This window comes from Pristiophorus japonicus, chromosome 8 (assembly GCF_044704955.1).
Source record: "Pristiophorus japonicus isolate sPriJap1 chromosome 8, sPriJap1.hap1, whole genome shotgun sequence".
Classification (NCBI taxonomy): Eukaryota; Metazoa; Chordata; class Chondrichthyes; family Pristiophoridae; genus Pristiophorus; species Pristiophorus japonicus.
The window spans coordinates 18009780-18033706 of NC_091984.1; the positions used below are offsets into that span (position 1 = coordinate 18009780).

Here is a 23927-nt window from a genome sequence, read left to right on the forward strand (position 1 = left end):
ACACCTTTTTGTATATGTCTTATGTTTATGCGCGAAATGGGAACTTTTCTAGTTGCTGGGTGTGCTCACATATCCCTATACATTCCAAAGGGGGAATTCCACTGATCCTGAGACTGTCAAGTGGCTTCTGAGCCAAACTAGCATGAGAGGAGGGGGGCCAATGCAAATACGAAAGATGAAAGGCAGGTTAAGAGAGGGATCACGGAGAGCAGGAGGAGCATCATACTGTTACCATGTGGACAACCACGGGGACGTCACCGAGAGGGAGAGTGCTGGGTACCCCATTAGTCAAACGTTCCAGGGATGGTACCAACCACCCTATGACCATAAAAAGGAACCCCCATTCTTAGTCCTGACCAATACCTCGGGGATCGGGAGGCCAACCGGGACCATATGTTTAACCCAAAATGACACCAGCAGCAAGGGACATATCATAGGGTACAGCGATTGGCCATACAACCTCAACATCACAACAGATGCACGAGTCACTATCCTCTCTCACCTTCCGAATAAAACAGGTGGAGGTCTGTGGGCCCAGTCTTGGGACCCCAACACAATATACGAAAAGGCAGCGTATAACGGCACGTATTTTGTGTGCGGGCATAGGGCATATCCCTGGTTACCTAGGCGATGGACAGGGTCCTGCTATTTGGGATATGTGGTGCCATTTGTGCGGCAAACACGTACCCTGGCGGAAGCACATGCCTCCAGCCGACACAGGCGAGCCCTCACCCCCGTCGAGAGGTTCTTTGGGGTCATGATGTTCCCATTCAGGATAGGACGCACCATGGATGAAGTACAGAACCTAGAGAGGGTATTGGAACAGATAGCTAACTATACTGCTGAAGCTCTGGAGGACATCACGGCTGAAATGGTAGCAATACGGACCGTAGCATTACAAAACCGAATGGCCCTCGATTACCTGTTAGCTGAGAAAGGAGGGACATGTGCCCTGATAGGATCTGAATGTTGCACTTACATTCCCGATAGTTCAGAAAACATAACCAATCTCGCTGATCACATAAGAAGGGAGGTAAAGAAGTTATCCACGCCAGCAGGAGGATCTAGCTGGTTTGATTGGCTATTAGGTGGATCCTGGGGATCCTATCTAATGCATGGGGCAATTATTCTCATCGTAGTAATAATTACCTGTTGCTTGATTATTGGTTGCTTTAACCTTTGTTGTAAAGTCATGATGGCAAGGTTAGCAAACCCGCTTGTGGCCATGGGCTCCCGGGTTATGATCCAGCAAACTAAAGACCTACTCGACAAGGAGGATCAGGAAAGAGAGTGCGAACGGCTGAATGCGATACTCCTGGAATAGTCACCAGGGTTATCATGGAATGATAAAAGGGGGGAATGAGAATGTGAATAGAGGGATTGTGAATGTGTCAAGTGATGAAGAGAATCATGGGAAGATAGCTGAAAGAAATGTCAATCTGCAATACTTGCAGTGTCGACACAAAAAGAGGTTACTCAGAGTGTGGTCAAACACGAGTTACGGGAAAAGCGAACTCAGGTATGAGTCATACGAAGGGACTGCTATAACAAGCCATAAAATAGGGAAGAATCCGTAAGCGAAACCGTAAACAGACTAACATTAGCGCCCGCCCTGTCTGGGGACCTGTCGGCCTGCCATTGGATGTATTCTGGGGGAAGCAGAAAGTGATTGGATGAACTAAGTGCTAATCAAATGTGTTCTGTTTTGAAAATGTATAACTGCTGTGGTTTCGCGCTGTAACGAGACTTGTCCTGAGGGAGTTGAACAAGCTCTAATAGAGTGTGTTCCTTTATCTTGACAAGTCCCGATCGGAGAATCTTCAATAAAGGTCTTTTACAGAAAAGGCAACATGGGTGTTCGTGTCAGTGTATTCGCTGAAGCAGATTGAAGGAAAAAGAATCCGTATTATCAAAGCCTTTCCACCATCTACAAGGCTCAAGTCAGGAGTGTGATAGAATACTCTCCACTTATCTGGACGAGTGCAGCTCCAACAACACTCAAGAAGCTCGATACCATCCAGGACAAAGCAACCCACTTGATTGGCACCCCATCCACCACCTTCAACATTCACTCCCTCCACCACTGACGCACCGTGACTGCAGTGTGTACAAGATGCACTGCAGCAACTTGCCAAGGCTTCTTTGGTAGCACCTCCCAAACCCGTGACCTCTACCAGCTAGAAGAACAAGGGCAGCATGTGCATGGGAACACCACCATCTCCATGTTCTCCTCCAAATAACACACCATCCTGACTTGGAAATATATCGCCGATCCTTTATGGTCGCTGGGTCAAAATCCTGGAACTCCCTCCCGAACAGCACTGTGGGAGTACTTTCACCACATGGCCTGCAGCGGTTCACGAAGGCTGCTCACCATCTTCTCAAGGGCAATTAGGGATGGGCAATAAATGCTGGCCTTGTCAGCAACGCTCACATCCCATGAACAAATTCAAAAAACATGCCTTTACTGCAACGATATATAGGGTGGGGCGATCCCAGGAGTGTGACAACGTCTACAGGGCACCCCTGGAGTGTCTCAATAAATATAGGGATCCCCAGGAGAGAGTCAATATCTCCAGGCAGTTTCCTGCAGTGTATCAATGTTTACATGCTGCCTGTAAACATGGGCACACTCCTGGGGACGCTCTGATGAAACTGACACACTCCTGGGGTTCGCCGCAGCCTTACTCATGAAAGGCAAAGGAAATTGTTCTTGAATGGATAATTGTTTCTTTAAAATTCCATCCTGGGATGTGGACGTTGCTGGAAGGGCCGGCATTTATTGCCCATCCCTAGTGGCCCTTGAGAAGATGGTGGTGAGCCACCTTCTTGAACCGCTGCAGTTCGTGTGATGAAGGAACTCCCACAGTGCTGTTAGGGAGGGAGTTCCAGGATTTTGACCCAGCAACGATGAAGGAATGGCGATATATTTCCAAGTCGGGATGGCGGGTGACTTGGAGGGGAACTTGGAGGTGATGTTGTTCCCATGCGTCTGCTGCCCTTGTCCTTCTAGGTGGTAGAGATCGCGGTTTGGGAGGTGCTGCCAAAGAAGCCTTGGCGAGTTGCTGCAGTGCATCTTGTAGATGGTACACACTGCAGCCACGGTGCACCGATGGTGGAGGGAGTGACTGTTTAAGGTGGCGGATGGCGTGCCAATCAAGCGGGCTACTATGTGCTGCAGGATGGTGTCGCGAGTATGGCAGGGCTCCTCCTGAGAGGTCCAGTCAGTGGAAGTGTTGTTAAGCACCTTAGTGGTCTGCTCAATCACATTCCATGTGGCAGCAAGGCTTTCGCTATATGCATGCTGCCCACGTGTGCTTGGGTTGCTCACCAGTGTCTTGAGCCAGGTCATCAGTGGATAGCCCTGGTCACCCTCGGATTTGTCATGGTGTCTCCAATGCTGATGGAGCAGCGGACTGCCGCAGAATGAAAGCATTATGACTGCTGCCAGGATACCGGGCATTGACCTGCGTGATGCGCTGAGTATGGTCACACACCAGCTGGACACTGAGGGAGTGGAATCCCTTACGGTTTGCGGTCCATCTCTGAATTCACATGCGACGCCGGCAAATGGCACCCTGCACCATGGAGAAGCCTGCCATCCTGGCCATGCCAGTGCTCGCTCCACCTGCTTCTCCCTGGCAAGCGAGAATGAAATGTATTCAGCTCTCTCTGCACACAGAGCCTCATCCACCTCACTTGTGCAACGGTGCATGGCAAACTGGGAGATGTTGGAAATACCGCCTGCTCCAGCCTAGAAGGAGCCCCCGATGCATAAAATTCATGGCCACGCTCACCTTCACGGCCACTGGCAATGCCGTCCTCACCCTGCTCTGAGGCTGCAGTCCCGCCTGCAACAAGAGGCAGATTTCAGTCAGCACCTCCTTCGTGAAGCAGAGACACTGCTGACACTGTTCCTCGTTGAGGTTGAGGGAGGAGAATTGTTCCCTGAAACCGTGGGTGGATTTGGCTTCCTGCTGAGAACCCTTCTCCCCCTCCTCCTCCTGCCTCTTCCAGCAGCTTGTCCAGTTTCTGCATCGCCTCTGCTCATTCTCCCTGTCATGCTGCAGGCCGGCCATGGGGGATACACACTACTGCACCCATGTCTGGGAGAAACTGGTCTGAGCAGAAGCCTTGAAGTAACCTGGCACACCATTCCCTGGAGGCTTCAGCAACATGGAATAACGCAACTGTAATATAGAACTCCACCTCGTGGACAACCAATGTAATGCAATTGCTGATGTAAATACAATAAAGGGTCATGTGACAAGGTCACATGATGACAAGTTTTCTTCAGTGTGTTGTGTGCTTAGTGATGTCGTAAAGAATATATCACATTGGCGATGAGGATGGGATAATTGGATTCCCTAGCTGAAATTTGTGTTGGAGGATGATTCCTGCCAAACAACAGAGAGACTTTGAGAGGTTCTTTGTTTTGCAGCATAGCTAAAAATCCAAGGTCAATTACAAACACACTGTTGACATTGCCAGAGTCCTGATGGCCACGCCTATGGGAATAATAGGGCACTTGGGTGAGTTACATCGCGACCGAGAGACTTTCGGAGCATATGTGGAGCGGCTAGAAATGTCTTTCACCACAAGTTGTATCGTCGCAGTCCCCAATGATGAAAACCGTAATCGGGTGGTGTTAGAAAGAAAACGGGCTATTTTCTTGACTAAAGCAGGCCCCGCGTTGTATGAAACCCTGAAAAATTTGCTTGTGCCTGACATAATAGGCCGCAATTTTGTTCAGAAGAATTTGCACAGTTTATGAGCAGAAATGGTATGAAACATAACAAGGTTCCACACTGCTTCAAATAGTGCAGCAGAGCACAGAGTGCAAATTGTAAATGTTGGATTCAAATCCAAAGAAATGGCAGTTGTCGCTGGATCACATATTGGCAAATTTTCCAATTACTTATCGTAATACTCCTCATACAATTACTGGTAGAACACCAGCAGAGTTGTTTCTCAGCCGACAGCCACGAACCAGATTCTTGTTGTTAAAGCCAAACTTAGCACAGTCAGTAGAAGAGAAACAATTAAGACAGAAAGAGAATCATGATAGAGGTAGAGTAAGAGAGAGAAGTTTGAAATTGAATCAGAAGATGATTGAAGAACCATCACTATAAATGGTTAAAGTGGTCACCAGGAAGAGTAGTGAAGGTATGTGGCCCTTGCACATATTTGGTCAAGATATTTGATCGTGTACAGGTTAGGTTTGTTCGCATTGTTCATATTTTACCTACAGATATGGAAGGAGTTGAAAGTTGGAATGATTCGATTATTTCTGATGAGTCAGATAGTCTTGTTACAAGTAGAGTACCAGTCGCAAATCCTACATCAGATGTACTAGAAACAAGTCCAAGAGAAAGTCAGAATTTATGTCCAAGTCTGAGTCAGGCAGACAAACAGTCTGAAGTTGTAGAGAGTCCAAATGTAAATCAAAGGTTGCCCTTGGAGAAAAACTTTCCTCAGGCTCAGGCTAGAATGAGTCTAAGTTCAACACCAAGTTTGGAAAGTTCTGTTCAAGAGCGAAGGTATCCTCTTCGAAACAGATAACTAGTGGTAAGTTTGATTTGTAAATATGGCAAAATAAGTCCATATCTATTAGAAACATAGAAACATAGAAAGTAGGCCATTCGGCCCTTCGAGCCTGCACCGCCATTCAATGAGTTCACAGTTGTGCATAACCATGCAAGTTATGTATGATGATTATTTTGTTATAATTACTTCTTCATTAAGGAGGGAGAAGTGTAACATAGAGCTCCCCCTAGTGGACTACTGCTCCACCTAGTGGACAACTGATGTAATGCAACTGCTGATGTAAATATAATAAAGGGTCACATGATGACAAATTTTCTGTAGAGCCACCTTGTGTGTAATGTGCTTAGTGATGATGTAAAGAATACATCTCAATAATAAACCACCAAACCATTCTACAAACTCACCAAGAGCCAGTAGAAATCAATTAGCAACTAACCTGAAAGCAGTTGATAATCCCTTTAAACAGTGTTGGTGGGTGGGGGACCCAAGTTCATGTTCAGCTGTGCATGTTTAAGAGAGGGTGTTAGCAGGAGCATTGAGGTCGAAAATGGCAGCACTGGCTGATGTCACGATTTGCCTATTCTGCATACTTCTGGTGCACGCTCCTAGCTAACGACCTCACCAAAATGGCGGCCGGCCCGTCCCATACTTAACGTGTGCGCCTGCGCAACACGGATGCCATTTTGGACCCACAAAGGCACCCACAGTGCTGAAAAAGCAGACGCTATGGAGCCAGGTTTCACTGCCATGGTCTTCAATGTATAAAGGGAAATCAAACTGGCCGCATATTTCCTGTAGGCCCCACTTAAATTAGTCACGGCTTTTGAATAGACAGTGCTTCGTTACGCATTTGAAATCGAGATAGATGTGTCTGCTTTTAGTACCAAAGAAAAAAAAAGTGGATAAGTTTTCAACTGAGCTTGATGTCCCATCACCTGTTTCTCGTTACTGTACAAGGAGACGATTTCTGAAGCGAAACTGCCATTCAAGGAATTCTGCTGCTTACAGGCGAGCAATTAATATTTGGTTTGTTTCTTGCAAACCCCAGTGCAGCCTCTGTACTGATATCTTCATTGAAATAGTACTCCTTAGCATCTTTAGCCCACAAATGCAGTGTGTCAATATTTACAGGGGGTCCCCGGGAGTGTGTCAATATTTACAGGGAGTCCCCGAGAGTGTGTCAATATTTACAGGGGGTCCCCGGGAGTGTGTCAATATTTACAGGGGGTCCCCGGGAGTGTGTCAATATTTACAGGGAGTCCCCGGGAGTGTGTCAATATTTACAGGGGGTCCCCGGGAGTGTGTCAATATTTACAGGGAGTCCCCGGAAGTGTGTCAATATTTACAGGGGTCGCCGGGAGTGAGGTGAGTATTTACAGGGGGTCCCCGGGAGTGAGGTGAATATTTACAGGGGGTCCCCAGGAGTGTGTCAGTATTTATAGGGGGTCCCCAGGAGTGTGTCAGTATTTACAAGCGGTCCCCGGGAGTGTGTCAGTATTTATAGGGGGTCCCCAGGATTGTGTCAGTATTTGCAGGAAGTCCCCAGGAGTGTGACAATATTTACAGGGGGAACCCAGGAATGCGTCAGTACTTACAGGAGGTCCCCAGGAGAGTGTCAGTATTTACGGGGGGGGGGGTCCCCAGGAGTGTGTCAATATTTATTTACAAGTGGTCCCCAGGAGTGTATCAATAGGTACAGGGGGTCAATTGGACTTGGAGTCAATATTTGCAGAGGAACACTGGATTGTGTCAGTATTTATAGGGGGTCTCCAGGAGTGTGTCAATATTTACAGGGGGACCCCAGGCGTGTGTCAATATTTATTTACAGGGGTCCCCAGGAGTGTATCACATTTTTCAGGAAGTCCCCAGGACTTGGACTGTGTCAATATTTGAAGAAGGTCCCCAGGAGGGAGTCGATAATTCTGAGAACCCTGCCCCCCCATCCAGTTTCAAAACCTCTGACTTGAAGTGCGATGGAGCAACCCCTCCCAACTGCAAAACTGTTTTCATTTTGCACAAGACCCACACCAGTGCCACGGGCGCCTAAAGTAAGGTAGTCCAATTCACTAAGGGCGCCAGTCCTGGAAGATCCTGTTATATATAAAGAGAAAGCAAGCCACAGGTTTCAGCACATCCAATTCAGGTTACTCGGGGGGTGTTGCCGATTTCCAACCCAAGGATCTCCAGCAGCCGGTGGCACCTGAGGAAGGCGGAAATCCCGAACCAACACCGCAAATACCATCAACTGACTGGCGCTGTGCGAATACCCTGCGATTCCTGAGACAAGGGTCAATTTTTGACTTGCCTGGCTCGCACAGGACATATGCTACAGCGGGCTGGGTCCCTATTCCAATGCACTTCTGGCCGGCCCCCCCACCTACCATTCTCTGTAAACTTAAGCTCATCCAAAACTTGGCAGCCCATGTCCTAACTCACACCACGTTCCGTTCACCCAACGCCCCTGGGCTCGCTGACCTACACTGGTTCCCAGTTAAGCAAAGCCTCGATTTAAAAATTCTCATCCTTGTTTTCAAATCCCTCCAAGGCCTCCCCGCTCCCTATCTCTGTAACCTCCTCCAACCCCACAATTCCCCCCCCCCCCCCCCGAGATATCTGGGCTCTTCCATTTCTGGCCTCTTGAGCTTCACCCGATTTTAATTGCTCCACCATTGGTGGCCATGCACCAAGCTGCCTAGGCCTTAAGCTCCGGAATTCCCTCCCTCAACCCCTGCACCTCCACACATTTCATTCTCCTCTTTGATCAAGCCTGTCCAAATATTTCCTTCTCTGGTGTCAGATTTTGTTTGATAATGCTCCAGTAAAGCACCTTGGGACATTTTACTACGTTAAAGGCGCTATATAAGAACATAAGAAGTAGGAGCAGGAGTAGGCCATTAGGCCTCTCGAGCCTGCTCCGCCATTCAATAAGATCATGGCTGATCTGATCATGGACTCAGCTCCACTTCCCCGCCCGCTCCCCATAACCCTTTACTCCCTTATCACTCAAAAATCTGTCTATTTCCATCTTAAATATATTCAATGGCCCAACCTCCACAGCTCTCTGGGGCAGAGAATTCCACAGATTTACAACCCTCTGAGAGAAGAAATTTCTCCTCATCTCAGTTTTAAATCGGCGACCCCTTATTCTAAAACTATGCCCCTTAGTTTTAGATTCGCCCATGAGCGGAAACATCCTCTCTGCATCTACCTTGTCGAGCACTTTCATTGTCTTAAATGTCTCAATAAGATCACCTCTCATTCTTCTGAACTCCAATGAGTACATGCCCAAACTGCTGAACCTTTCTTCATAAGTCAACCCCTCATCTCAGGAATCAACCAAGTGAACCTTCTCCGAACAGCCTCCAATGCAAGTATATCCTTCCTTAAATATGGAGACCAAAACTGCATGCAGTACTCCAGGTGTGGCCTCACCAATACCCTGTATAGTCGTAGCAGGATTTCTCTGCTTTTATACCCTTTACAATAAAGGCCAACATTCCATTTGCCTTCCTGATTACTTGCTGTACCTGCAAACTAACTTTTTGTGTTTCATGCTCAAGGACCCCAGGTCCCTCTGTACTGCACCATTTTGCAATTTTTCTCCATTTAAATAATAATTTTTTAAAAATTCTGCCAAAGTGGATAACCTCACACTTTCCCACATTATACTCCATCTGCCAAATTTTTGACCATTCATTTAGCCTGTCTATATCCCTTTGCAGATGTCGTGTGTCCTCATCACAACTTGCTTTCCCACCCATCAACAAACTTGGCTATATCACACTTGGTCCCTTCATCCAAATCATTAATATAGATGGTAAATAGTTGAGGCCCCAACACCAATCCCTGTGGCACCCCACTAATTACTGTTTGCCAACCGGAAAATGACCCATTTATCCTGACTCTCTGTTTTCTGTTAGTTAGCCAATCCTCTGTCCATGCTAATATATTACCCCCAACCTCATGAACTTTCATCTTGTACAGTAACCTTTTATGTGGCACCTTATCGAATGCCTTCTGGAAATCCAAATACACCACATCCACTGGTTCTCCCTCATCCATCCTGCTCGTTACATCCTCAAAGAACTCCAGCAAATTTGTCAAACATGATTTCTCTTTCATAAAACCATGCTGACTCTGCTTGACTAAATTATGCTTTTCCAAATGTCCCACTACTGCTTCCTTAATAATGGACTCCAGCATTTTACCAACAACAGATGTTAGGCTAACTGGTCTGTAGTTTCCTGCTTTCTTTCTGCCTCCTTTATTAAATGGACGCATTTATTTGTACTGTAAAAATGGCCACCCTTTGTCTCTGATTGGTTCCCTTGGAGGGTAAGCCACGCCCTGAAGTTTCTCTGGAATGTGTAACTGGAACCGCACAGCCCAAATTCTCACTGACTTCGCAAATTGTAACTCAATCCACTTTGACTTCCAGAAGCCACGGAGGATAGATCTCCCCAGAAGCACCAAGTGCCAGCCGAAGTCCCTTATCCCAGCACAAGTGTGCCCCTCCCTCCAGCCAAAGTCCCTTACCCCCCAGTGCAAGTGTGCCCCTCCCCCCAGCCGAAGTCCCTTATCCCAGCACAAGTGTGTCTCTCCCCCCAGCCGAAGTCCCTTATCCCAGCACAAGTGTGCCCCTCCCCCCAGCCGAAGTCCCTTATCCCAGCACAAGTGTGTCCCTCCCTCCAGCCGAAGTCCCTTATCCCAGCACAAGTGTGTCCCTCCCCCCAGCCGAAGTCCCTTATCCCAGCACAAGTGTGTCCCTCCCCCCAGCCAAAGTCCCTTATCCCAGCACAAGTGTGCCCCTCCCCCCAGCCGAAGTCCCTTATCCCAGCACAAGTGTGTCCCTCCCCCCAGCCGAAGTCCCTTATCCCAGCACAAGTGTGTCCCTCCCCCCAGCCGAAGTCCCTTATCCCAGCACAAGTGTGTCCCTCCCCCCAGCCGAAGTCCCTTATCCCAGCACAAGTGTGCCCCTCCCCCCAGCCGAAGTCCCTTATCCCAGCACAAGTGTGTCCCTCCCCCCAGCCGAAGTCCCTTATCCCAGCACAAGTGTGTCCCTCCCCCCAGCCGAAGTCCCTTATCCCAGCACAAGTGTGTCCCTCCCCCCAGCCGAAGTCCCTTATCCCAGCACAAGTGTGTCCCTCCCCCCAGCCGAAGTCCCTTATCCCAGCACAAGTGTGTCCCTCCCCCCAGCCGAAGTCCCTTATCCCAGCACAAGTGTGCCCCTCCCCCCAGCCGAAGTCCCTTATCCCAGCACAAGTGTGTCCCTCCCCCCAGCCGAAGTCCCTTATCCCAGCACAAGTGTGTCCCTCCCCCCAGCCGAAGTCCCTTATCCCAGCACAAGTGTGTCCCTCCCCCCAGCCGAAGTCCCTTATCCCAGCACAAGTGTGTCCCTCCCCCCAGCCGAAGTCCCTTATCCCAGCACAAGTGTGCCCCTCCCCCCAGCCGAAGTCCCTTATCCCAGCACAAGTGTGTCCCTCCCCCCAGCCAAAGTCCCTTACCCCCCAGTGCAAGTGCTGCCTCCCCAGCCAAAGTGCCTTACCCCAGTGTAAGTGCTGCACCCCCCAGTCGAAGTCCCTCCTTACACCAGAGCAAGTGCTTGACAGCCCCCCTACCCCCACCATAGATGGGGCAGGCGTTGAGTACGGATTGTTAACAGGTTTATTGGGTATGAAGTGAATAGTGACAGTGTAGTGATTTCTGGATTTCATCCACTCCAACGATGTCCCTTGTAGGGAGTTGTAAGAACTTGATTCGTCTTCCCCGAGTTCCCTTTCTCACCTCCGACGCCCCCCCCCACCCCCATCTCTCTCTCTCTCTCTCTCTCTCTCTCCCCGCCCCTCCCCCCAGGCTCTTTCTCTTTCTCCCCCAGGTTCTCTCTCTTCCCCCCCAGACTCTCTTTACCGCCATCCCACCCCCACTCCAGGCTCCCTTTCTTCCCCCCCATTCCCCACCCCACTCTCGGCCACCCGCCGGCTCAGGGCCACTCGGATCGGGGGCTCAGCGGGGAACTTGGTTGGAATGATTCCGGTTTGGGGCCGCACTTCCAGTCCGGCAGAAGTCCAGTTCAGGTGGAAGGATCGGGGGGGCGGGAGCTCGACCGGGCGGGAGGATCGAGGGCGGGGACTTGACCGGGCGGGAGGATCAGGGGCGGGGACTTGACCGGGCGGGAGGATCGGGGGCAGGGACTTGACCGGGCAGGAGGATCGGGGGCGGGAGGATCGGGGGCAGGGACTTGACCGAGCGGGAGGATCGGGGGCAGGGACTTGATCGAGCGGGAGGATCGGGGGCGGGGACTTGACCGGGCGGGAGGATCAGGGGCGGGGACTTGACCGGGCGGGAGGATCAGGGGCGGGGACTTGACCGGGCGGGAGGATCGGGGGCAGGGACTTGACCGAGCGGGAGGATTGGAGGCGGGAGGATCGGGGGCAGGGACTTGACCGAGCGGGAGGATCGGGGGCTGGGACTTGACCGAGCGGGAGGATCGGGGCGGGGACTTGACCGGGCGGGAGGATCAGGGGCGGGGACTTGACCGGGCGGGAGGATCAGGGGCGGGGACTTGACCGGGCGGGAGGATCAGGGGCGGGGACTTGACCGGGCGGGAGGATCAGGGGCGGGGACTTGACCGGGCGGGAGGATCAGGGGCGGGGACTTGACCGGGCGGGAGGATCAGGGGCGGGGACTTGACCGGGCGGGAGGATCAGGGGCGGGGACTTGACCGGGCGGGAGGATCGGGGGCAGGGACTTGACCGAGCGGGAGGATCGGGGGCAGGGACTTGACCGGGCGGGAGGATTGGAGGCGGGAGGATCGGGGGCAGGGACTTGACCGAGCGGGAGGATTGGAGGCGGGAGGATCGGGGGCAGGGACTTGACCGAGCGGGAGGATTGGAGGCGGGAGGATCGGGGGCAGGGACTTGACCGGGCGGGAGGATTGGAGGCGGGAGGATCGGGGGCAGGGACTTGACCGAGCGGGAGGATCGGGGGCGGGGACTTGACCAGGCGGGAGGATCGGGGGCGGGGACTTGACCGAGCGTGAGGATTGGAGGCGGGAGGATCGGGGGCGGGGACTTGACCGAGCGTGAGGATTGGAGGCGGGAGGATCGGGGGCGGGGACTTGACCGGGCGGGAGGATTGGAGGCGGGAGGATCGGGGGCAGGGACTTGACCGAGCGGGAGGATCGTGGGCAGGGACTTGACCGAGCGGGAGGATCGGGGGCAGGGACTTGACCGGGCGGGAGGATCGGGGGCAGGGACTTGACCGGGCGTGAGGATTGGAGGCGGGAGGATCGGAGGCGGGGACTTGACCGAGCGGGAGGATCGGGGGCAGGGACTTGACCGAGCGGGAGGATCGGGGGCGGGGACTTGACCGGGCGGGAGGATTGGAGGCGGGAGGATCGGGGGCGGGGACTTGACCAGGCGGGAGGATCGGGGGCAGGGACTTGACCGGGCGGGAGGATTGGAGGCGGGAGGATCGGGGGCAGGGACTTGACCGGGCGGGAGGATTGGAGGCGGGAGGATCGGGGGCAGGGACTTGACCGAGCGGGAGGATCGGGGGCAGGGACTTGATCGAGCGGGAGGATCGGGGGCAGGGACTTGACCGAGCGGGAGGATTGGAGGCGGGAGGATCAGGGGCGGGGACTTGACCGAGCGGGAGGATCGGGGGCAGGGACTTGACCGGGCGGGAGGATTGGAGGCGGGAGGATCGGGGGCAGGGACTTGACCGGGCGGGAGGATTGGAGGCGGGAGGATCGGGGGCAGGGACTTGACCGAGCGGGAGGATCGGGGGCAGGGACTTGATCGAGCGGGAGGATCGGGGGCGGGGACTTGACCGGGCGGGAGGATCGGGAGCAGGGACTTGACCGAGCGGGAGGATCGGGGGGCGGGGACTTGACCGGGCGGGAGGATTGGAGGCGGGAGGATCGGGGGCGGGGACTTGACCGGGCGGGAGGATTGGAGGCGGGAGGATCGGGAGCAGGTACTTGACCGAGCGGGAGGATCGGGGGGCGGGGACTTGACCGGGCGGGAGGATTGGAGGCGGGAGGATCGGGAGCAGGTACTTGACCGAGCGGGAGGATCGGGGGGCGGGGACTTGACCGGGCGGGAGGATCGGGAGCAGGTACTTGACCGAGCGGGAGGATTGGAGGCGGGAGGATCGGGGGCGGGGACTTGACCGAGCGGGAGGATCGGGGGGCGGGGACTTGACCGAGCGGGAGGATCGGGAGCAGGTACTTGACCGAGCGGGAGGATTGGAGGCGGGAGGATCGGGGGCGGGGACTTGACCGAGCGGGAGGATCGGGGGGCGGGGACTTGACCGGGCGGGAGGATTGGAGGCGGGAGGATCGGGGGCGGGGACTTGACCAGGCGGGAGGATCGGGGGCGGGGACTTGACCAGGCGGGAGGATCGGGGGGCGGGGACTTGACCAGGCGGGAGGATCGGGGGCGGGAGGATCGGGGGCGGGGACTTGACCAGGCGGGAGGATCGGGGGCAGGGACTTGACCAGGCGGGAGGATCGGGGGCAGGGACTCCACAGCAAAAGCAGAGTACAAATAGTCACTGTGTTTTTCCAGTCCGCTGGGACCTCCCCAGAATCCAGGGAATTTTGGTAGATTACAACCAATGCATCCACTATCTCTCCAGCCACTTCTTTTAAGACCCCAGGATGTAAGCCATCAGGTCCAGGGGACTTGTCCGCCTTTAGTCCCATTAGTTTACCGAGTACTACCTCAAGTTGTTGTTGGCCAGTGCTGTGAAGTCAGAAGATTAACCCCCCCCCCCCCCCCCCCCCCCCAAATAACAGTACAGGGCTGCACTCAGAATCTTCTGACACGACAGTCAAAACACTTGCTGAGCATGTGGAGGGATTTACAGCCTCTCTGACGATTGCAGCACTGCAATTATAAATGCAGCAAACTGCCAGTAGCCATCTGTTAGCAGATAGCCGGGATTTCTGAACACTCGGGGCCTGGCTTTTAAATAGACTTAAATTGCCTATTCTGCTTTCATTATGGGATCCTCGCTTTTTAAAAATTAATTCTTAGGATGCGGGTGTCACTAGCATGTCCCGCATTCATTCCCTATCCCGAGTTACCCATTGATACTTTGAGGGATTTGCTAGGCCAGTTCTGACTGGCAGTTAAGTGTCAACCATGTTGGTGTGGGACTAGAGTCCTACATGGACCAGGCCAGGTAAGGGCAGCAGTTTTCCTTCCCTAAAGGACAGTAGTGAACCAGTTGCATTTTTACAACAAACCTGCAGCCTCACGATTACATTTAATTGTGCCAACTATTTATTTCTCGATTTGTTTTGGTGTCATATTTGACCCTGAAATGAGCTTTTGACCACATATCCGCAGCATAACTAAGACTGTCTATTTCCACCTCCATGACATCGCCCGTCTCCGCCCTTGCCTCAGCTCATCCGCTGCTGGAGCCCTCATCGCTGTCTTTGTTACCTCTAGACTTGACTGTTCCAACACACTCCTGGCTGGCCTCCCACATTCTACCCTATGTAAACTAGAGGTGCTCCAAAACTCGGCTGCCCCTGTCCTAAATCGCACCAAGTCTCGCTCACCTATCACCCATGTGTTCGCTGACCTACATTGGCTTCCGGTTAAGCCACGCCTCGATTTCAAAATTCTCATCCTTATTTTCAAATCCCTCCATGGCCTTGATCCTCCCTATCTCTGTAATCTCCTCCAGCCCCACAACCCCCGAGATGTCTGCGCTCCTCAAATTCGGCCTTCTTGAGCATCCCTGATTATAATCGCTCAATCATTGGTGGCCGTGCCTTCTGTTGCCTAGGCCCCAAGCTCTGGAACTCCCTGCCTAAACCTCTCTGCCTCTCTACCTCCTGTGAAGTGCCTTGGGACGTTTCGCCAAGTTAAAGGCGCTATACAAATGCAAGCTGTTGTTTTAAAACTGAATTCAGATTCTCAACCTGCCATGGTAGGATTTGAACTCTCATTCTCTGGATTATTAGTTCAGTAATGGAACCTCTACACTCACTGTACCTACTGTATAATGATTATTTTTTGAGAATTTTTTTGCTGTTGGTTGCAATAGATTCTGTAGGTGTGAGTGCATGTGTGAGTGTATGTGCGTGAGTGTGTGTGTGTGTGAGTACATTTGCGTGCACGTATGTGTGCCTGAGCACGTGCATGTGTTTGTGTGTGTCTGCGTGCGTGTGGTGGGGAGGGGAGGGAGGAATTCCTGTAAAAACTGGCACTCTCTCAGGGATCCCCTGTAACCAATGCCAGACTTCTGGGAACCCCCAGGAAACACTAACACACTGCCAAAGATTCTCTGACAATATTGACACACTCCTGGGGAACCCCTGAAAACACCTTCTATGCGTTTACCCTATCAAACCTTTTCAGAATCTTTAAGACCTCTCTCAGGTCAGTCCTCAACTTTCTCTTTTTTGTACAGAAAAGAGCCCCGGCCAGTTCCTGATAGTTCTAACCACTCAGCTCTGGTGTCATCCATGTAAATCTTTTCTTGCACCTTCTCCAGTGGCTCAATATCCTTTTTATAATATGGAGACTAGAGCTGTGCATCGTACTCCAAGGGTGGTCTAATCAAGGTTCTTTGCAAGCTTAGCATGACTTCCCTGCTTTTGCATTCTATTCCTCGAGAAATGAATCTCAGTGGTTTGCTATTGTCCATCATCATCATCATCATCATAGGCAGTCCCTCGAAATCGAGGAAGACTTGCTTCCACTCTAAAAGTGAGTTCTCAGGCGACTGAACAGTCCAATATGGGAATTACAGTCTCTGTCACAGGTGGGGCAGACAGTGGTTGGAGGAAAGGAGGGTGGGACTGGTTTGCCGCATGCTCCTTCCGCTGCCTGCGCTTGCTTTCTGCATGCTATTTTTGTGGCCTTGTTAACATAGTGAGCTCGATTTTAACTTCCGGACACCTGACCGGAAGAGCGCTCAAGCCAATCGCCGCGCCTGAGGCATAGACGCCCCCCCACTCTTCCCCCCCCCCCCCCATTTTGAGGCCCGGGCCTCATGTGCGTCAGGCCAGCAGGCTGTGGATGCCTCACGGGTATCCCGAGGCAGTTCGCAGGCTTTGGCCCACAGGAATGTCGGCCGATTGGGACACTGCAGGTAAGTTCGGGCCGGTTAGTGGGGGGGGGGGGGGGGGGAGGGGGAAGAGAGGGGAGGGAAGGGGCAAGCCTGAGCCCGAGCCGCTAGTATTTCTGCTTTTTCAGGCCCCACAAAATTAATTCTAAATGTTCCTTTTTTCCCTTCGGCTCTGCCACCCGTAGAACTGATTGTAACGTGCACGCCGGACTCTCCGACTGGTTCAATTCTTAAAATGGCAATTTGGGTATGACATAGGTCAGAACATTAATGGGCTCACCACCTGAAACAAGCTTTGGGCGGCCAGCGTAGGCTGCAGAGAGCCGATCAGCGGTATTGTCGGGGTGGTTACTCAGTCCACTGACCCCATTTTTAGATCCAAAGTGAAAATCAGCCTCATTAACAGAATTCTTGGGACCCGCCCTGCAAATATTGATACATTCTTTGAAGTTCATCCTGCTGGAAGCTTTTCTGAAGACATAAGATAGAAAAAATGATCTCAGTACATTTCAAAGCGCTTTACAGACAATGAAGTACTTTTGAAGTGTAGTCCCTGTTGCAATGTAGGAGACACAGCAGCCAATTTGTGCACAGCAAGCTCCGACAAACAGCAATAATATAATGACTTGTTAATTTGCAACATCTAAAGCTCTGATTGGGTCTCTTGATCACAAGACCTGATCGCTGATTGATCCCCTTGGAGGATAAGACACACCCAGCAGTTTCTCTGGAATGTGTAATTAGAACCGCTATGCCTGTGTAATCAGTGACTTTGCAAAGTGTAATTCGAGCCATTGTGACTGCTGACTCCAGGCACAGCAGAACGGACAGGGCTCACTCTCACGGATAAAGATCCCCCAAACAACTTCCTGCCCCCAGCCCCCCCCACCGCCCCAGTTTCTGACCCTCACCCCCCCGCCCAAGTGCCTGACGTCCCCCCCCCCACCCCAACCCGGCCCAAGGTCCTGATTCCTCCCCCCCAACCCCCACCCGAGTTGCTGACCTTCTCCCCCTGCCCAAGTTCTCCCTCCAACAAATTCATGACCTTCATCCCCCTCAACAAGTTCCTGACCTTACCCCTCCAGCCCCCTCCCCTCCCCCCCCGCGCCATAGATGGGGCATTGTGTGTGGGTCACGGATTGTTACCAGGTCTGTTGGATAGTGTCAGTGACAGTGACAGTGTCGTGACTTCCGGATTTCGTCCAGCCCATTGATGTCACTTGCCACACATGCACTGAGCTCTTTGAGAAATCAACCAGGTGTAGGGGAAGGATGGAGAATGTGGAGCGGGCGTAAAGTGAATGGGGTTGGAAGAACGTGATCTGTTTTATCATCTGGATCGCATTCTCGCACTCAACACCACCCCACCCCGCCCCCCCCCTTTAGACCTGGATCACGTTCTATCCTCATCCTCACTGTGCTCACTGTGCTCTTTATCCCCACCCTCCCACCACTGAATTCCTGACCTCCTCTCCCTGATTTCCTTCTCTCTCCCCTCCAATCCCCTCTCCCTACCCCCTCTCTCTCGCCGTCTCCTCTCAGTCTCTCTCTTCCCCTCGTGCCTAGTGTTGAATTACAGGCAGTTATGTGCTGCAGACTCACACCCACCGGGGACTGCATCAATGCCGCCCAAACTCTAACACCTAAGGTAGGCTAAAGCGGAGGGCCCGAAACGGACGCAGGAATCACGATGCGGGATTAACCCGCGCCCGTTGCTTCCGACCCAGGCAGCAGGCCAACTCGGTGCTGCCTGCTAACTTGCATGGTTGCTGCGTGCAGCCAGCACTAACCGAGCTGTTGAGTGGCTGCACACCTCAAGCAGGGGGCCCAAAATTGTGAGCGGTTAGCTCCACTTAAAGCCAACCTGCACCTCCTAAAGGGAAGAGGCAGTGTCACCATTCAGATAATATTCTGTCTTCCTGTTTTTGCCCCCAAAGTGGATAACCTCACATTTATCTACATTATACTGCATCTGCCATGCATTTGCCCACTCACCTAACCTGTCCAAGTCACCCTGCAGCCTCTTAGCATCCTCCTCACAGCTCACACCGCCATCCAGCTTAGTGTCATCTGCAAACTTGGAGCTATTACAGTCAATTCCTTCATCTAAATTATTGATGTATATTGTAAATAGCTGGGGTCCCAGCACTGAATCCTGCGGCACCCCACTGGTCACTGCCTGCTATTCTGAAAAGGACCCATTTATTCTGACTTTCTGCTTCCTGTCTGCTAACCAGTTCTCTATCCACGTCAATACATTACCCCCAATACCATGTGCTTTAATTTTACACACTAATCTCTTGTGTGGGACCTTGTCAAAAGTCTTTTGAAAGTCCAAATACACCTCAATACTGGTTCTCCCTTGTCCACTCTACTAGTTACATCATCAAAAAATTCTAGAAGATTTGTCAAGCATGATTTCCCTTTCATAAATCTGACTTGGACCGATCCTGTCACTGCTTTCCAAATGCGCTGCTATTTCATCTTTAATAATTGATTCCAATATTTTCCCCACCACCAATGTCAGGCTAATAATTACCTGTTTTCTCTCTCCCTCCTTTTTTTAAAAGTGGTGTTACATTAGCTACCCTCCAGTCCATAGGAAATGATCCAGAGTCAATAGAATGCTGGAAAATGATCAACAATGCAGCCACTATTTCTAGGGCCACTTCCTTAAGCACTCTGGGATGCAGCCTATCAGGCCCTGGGGATTTATCGGCCTTCAATCCCATCAATTTCCCTAACACAATTTCCTGACTAATGAGGATTTCCTTCAGTTCCTCCTTTTCATTAGACCCTCGAACCCCTAGTATTTCTGGAAGGTTATTTGTGTCTTCCTTAGTGAAGATAGATCCAAAGTATTTGTTCAATGGGTCTGCCATTTCTATGTTCCCCATTATAAATTCACCTGATTCTGACTGCAAGGGACCTACGTTGGTCTTCACTAATCTTTTTCTCTTCACATATCTATAGAAGCTTTTGCAGTGAGTTTTTATGTTCTCTGCAAGCTTCCTCTCATACTTTATTTTCCCCCTCCTAAATGTCCTCCTCTGCTGAATTCTAAATTTCTCCCAGTCCTCAGGTTTGCTGCTTTTTCTGGCCAATTTATATGCCTCTTCCTTGTATTTAACACTATCCCTAATTTCCCTTGTTAGCCACGGTTGAACTGCCTTCCCCTTTTTATTTTTACTCCAGACAGGGATGTACAATTGTTGTAGTTCATCCATGTGATCTTTAAATGTCTGCCATTTGCCTATCCACTGTCAACCCTTTAAGTATCATTTGCCAATCTATCCTAGCCAATTCACGTCTCATACCATCGAAGTTACCTTTCCTTAAGTTCAGGACCCTAGTCTCTGAATTAACTGTGTCACTCTCCATCTTAATAAAGAATTCTACCATATTATGGTCACTCTTCACCAAGGGGCCTCGCACAAGATTGCTAATTAATCCTTTCTCATTACACGTCACCCAGTCTAGGATGGCCAGCTCTCTAGTTGGTTCCTCGACATATTGGTCTAGAAAACCAACCCTAATACACTCCAGGAAATCCTCCTCCACCACATTGCTACCAGCTTGGTTAGCCCAATCTATAAGAAGATTAAGTCGTCCAGTAATCTGTCCTCCAACAGATTGCTAGGAATGCTGAGGCACCGCCCCAGGGCAGTGGCAGTGGCTCCATGGAGCACGAACCTGCTGTCTTCTCTCTGGATGACAGCATTCATCCCCCCACCACCGCCACTCTACCAGTGCCCTTGTTGTTGCTTGTCAGCCAGTCAGACCATACCGAGGTGGTGAAGTCCGAAGCCGGGCCTTCTAGGCTCAGAGCTGGACGAGGTCATCCTCCAAGGCCATCTGCAGTCAACCCCTACTGAAAATCAGCAGCCTTCCACCAGCCATGCTGCAGCCACTGGGGTAGCACTTCGGGACTGCACTTGGACAGGCAAAGACACACGGAAGACAGGCACTAAGGGATTGTGCAAGGGTGATTTGTTTATGTTTGTATTCATTTATGGTTTAATTTATAAATTTGGTTTGGAATGTTTGTGTTGGGTTTTAGTTTTGCGTTGTGGTCATTGTGATGGTCAGTACAGAGGGAAGGTGAATTGTGGAACTGTCGGTGATGGGGAATTGGGGTTGCGTTTACTGGTATCACAGTTGGAGGAGTTGTTCACGGACAGCCCAAGCAGAGAGGGCCTGTCGAGATGGCCTCCTCCCTTCCTCCTCCTCTTCCTCCTGCTCACCGTGTAGCTTGTGGCAAGGGCTCTGCCCACAAGATGGCAGGGTTATGCAGCACGCAGCAGACCACCACGAATCTTGACACCCACTCTGCCGAGTACTGTAGGGCTTCTCCAGAGCGGTCCGGGCAGCTGAAGCGTTGCTTCAGCACGTCAATGGTCTGCTCCATGATATTTCGTGTGGCAGCATGCTTTTCGTTGTATGTATGCTGCCCACGTGCCCAACGTCATGGCATCAGCCCTCATCGCCCAGTAGCCCACCCTCTGGTTTGTCGTGGTGGCTCAAATGACACAACGGACTGCTGCAGAAAGAATGCATCATGACTGCTGCCAGGATTGTGGTTATTGACCTGCGTGATGCGCTGAGAATGGTCGCACATCAGCTGGACATTGAGGGAGTGGATCCCTTCTGGGTGCGGTACATCTCAGAGTTGACATGCAGCGCCCACAAAGCGATGTGCGTGCAGTCAATGGCACCCTGCACCAGGGGTACCAGGGGTCACAGTCTAATGACAAGGGGTAAGCCTTTTAGGACCGAGATGAGGAGAAACTTCTTCACTCAGAATTGTGAACCTGTGGAATTCTCTACCACAGAAAGTTGTTGAGGCCAGTTTGTTAGATATACTCAAAAGGGAGTTAGATGTGGCCCTTTTGGCTAAAGGGATCAAGGGGTTATGGAGAGAAGGCAGGAATGGGGTACTGAAGTTGCATGATCAGCCATGATCATATTGAATGGTGGTGCAGGCTCGATGGGCCGAATGGCCTACTCCTGCACCTACTTTCTATGTTTCTGTGTTTCTATGCACCGTGGGGAAGCCTGCAACCCTCGCAAAGCCTGTGCTGGCTCTGCCTGCTGATCTCCGGCAATAGAGAATGAAATGAGAGCCTCAGTGGCTTCCCTTACGGCAAACTGCGAGATGTGGCAAATAATCTCCAGCTCCAGCCAGGAAGGAGCACGACGCCATAAAGGTTCATCGCCATGGCAGCTTCGCAGCCACTGGCAATGCCGCCCTTGCCCTGCGCTGAGGATGCAGCTGTGGCTGGAGTAGGTGGCAGATTTCAGTGAGCACGTCCTTTGTGAAGTGTAGGAGTCTCACACACTATTCCTCGCTGGAGTTCAGGTGGCTGCATTGCCAGGGTGGATATGGTCCCCTGCTGAGAGCCCTTCTTCCCCTCTTCCTCCTCCCTCCTCCCTCTTCCAGCATCTTGCCCTGCTCTGTGTCGCCTCAGCTCATTCTCCCTGTCATGCTGGAGGACAAGGGGAAGGCCGACTGCTGCACCCATGTCTGGGAGCGACTGGTTTGTGCAGAAGCCTTGGAGTCAGGACAAGATCTTTCAGCCCCTGCCACACCACTCCCTGGCGACTTTAGCAACTTTAAAGAACTTTAGAAACACTTGTTTAATCGCAGCGACAGCAGTAGAAATCAATCAGTAGCTAACCTGAAAGTATTTGATGCTCGCTTTAAATTGCCCTCGTGTGGAGTCCTTCCTGCTGCTGAACATTTGTTCAGCTATGCGAGCTTAAGAGAGGGCACAGACTGGAGCGCTGAGCTCCAAAATGGCAACACTGGCATCAAATCAGCATTACACACTGATTGACGTCACAATCTACTTACTCTGCATATGTCCGCCGCACTCCCACTGGGCCTGTGCTAACGCCCTCACCAATATGGCATCCGGCGCGACTCACACCAGAAGTGTGGACCCGCGCCGTGGAAGACATTTTGGATGTGTTAGGGCACTCGCAGTGGCCAAAAGATGGGCGCTAACGGTTCCAAATTTTGCGCCCAAGCTCATTTAATACCCATTGGATACTTGGACCCAAGTCTCGGTCAGGGTTCCCATTCCTCTTCGCTATCCGGTGACCCCTGTCATGCTGACCTCCAGTGAGGGCTTGAGTGGGTTGTAATGAACCCCTTGGTCGAATAGGCCGTTGACACTCGGTAAAGAATGGCCGGGGTACCGGGGCGGCGGTAGGGTGGGGGTCCTTGGACACCAGCAACCATATCCCGGTATCTCCTGGGCGGCGGCCAGGGTGGGGGCAGGGGGGAATAGAGGATATCGATAAAGTGCCATTTAACCATTTGCCTGTAAAAGGCAGAGAATGAAGAAATGGCTTTTTTTTTTAAAAAGCAGGGAGAGGGAATCAGACAGTATTGTGGACAGAGGTGCTGTTCGTGTCAGGCATGTACCCACCTCAGCTGCTGAGAGAAAGGAGTCCGTCGATGCGATGCTGGTAGTGTCCCTCAGGCAGAAGTCGTCAGTGTCTCGGACGGTGATGTCGGTCTCCCTGTCTGTATAAACGAGAACGATTACCCGGTTAGTCTACATTCGGGCACTATTTAAGGGGCGTCCGTAGACAGCGACACTCCACTCAAGCACCAACATCACAGGGACAGGAGGAAGCCACTCAACCCCCACGAGCCTGTTCCACCATTCACTTAGATCACGGCCGATCTGTGAACATGGTCACATTTCCAGGGAATATCGACAAGCTCTTGGGAACCCTCTGTCAATAGTGACACACCGGGGGGGGCGGGGGGGGGGGGGAGGGAAACCTCTGCGAATACTGGCACACGTCTAGGACATTGCTCCAAATATTGACGTTCTCCAGGGGATCTGCTGCCTTAACTTCTGAAAGACAGTGTCAGCTGCCCAAAGGAATCCAGTGCCATCATTGCGGAAAGTGTTTTTTTTAATACTATACAGCAACAGAAAAAGCACACCAGCAAGTTGGCAAATACAAACCTGATGTTAGACAGATGGATTGCTCTGGCAAAGAGCTGGCACAGACATGATGGGCCGCATGGCCTCCTTCTGTGCTGTAATCCTCTATGGGTCTCTATCATGGAAACCCCATTGTTCATGACCCCATTGTTCATGACCCCATTGTTCATGATGACCAATGTATTAACCCCCAAATCCTTGTCCTTTGTACTAATCTCTTCATGGCCTTGGTCGTCTCCACCTTGGCAAACTTCTCCAAGACATACGTGACAGTCTTCTGTTGCTCGCGTACTGTGCCTCTCTATTCCCTCTACCTCCCTTCCG

General features: G+C 51.7%; 1 protein-coding gene across 1 annotated transcript in view; it reads right to left on the minus strand.

Moving 5' to 3' along the window:
- The window catches only part of miga1 (mitoguardin 1), a 133239-nt gene that overhangs the window by 50476 nt on the left and 58836 nt on the right, over positions 1-23927 (minus strand). The window contains exon 8 of the mRNA XM_070886539.1: positions 23073-23170. Within this exon, the coding sequence (XP_070742640.1) occupies positions 23073-23170 (98 nt within the window). The remainder of the gene's footprint in view (positions 1-23072; positions 23171-23927) is intronic.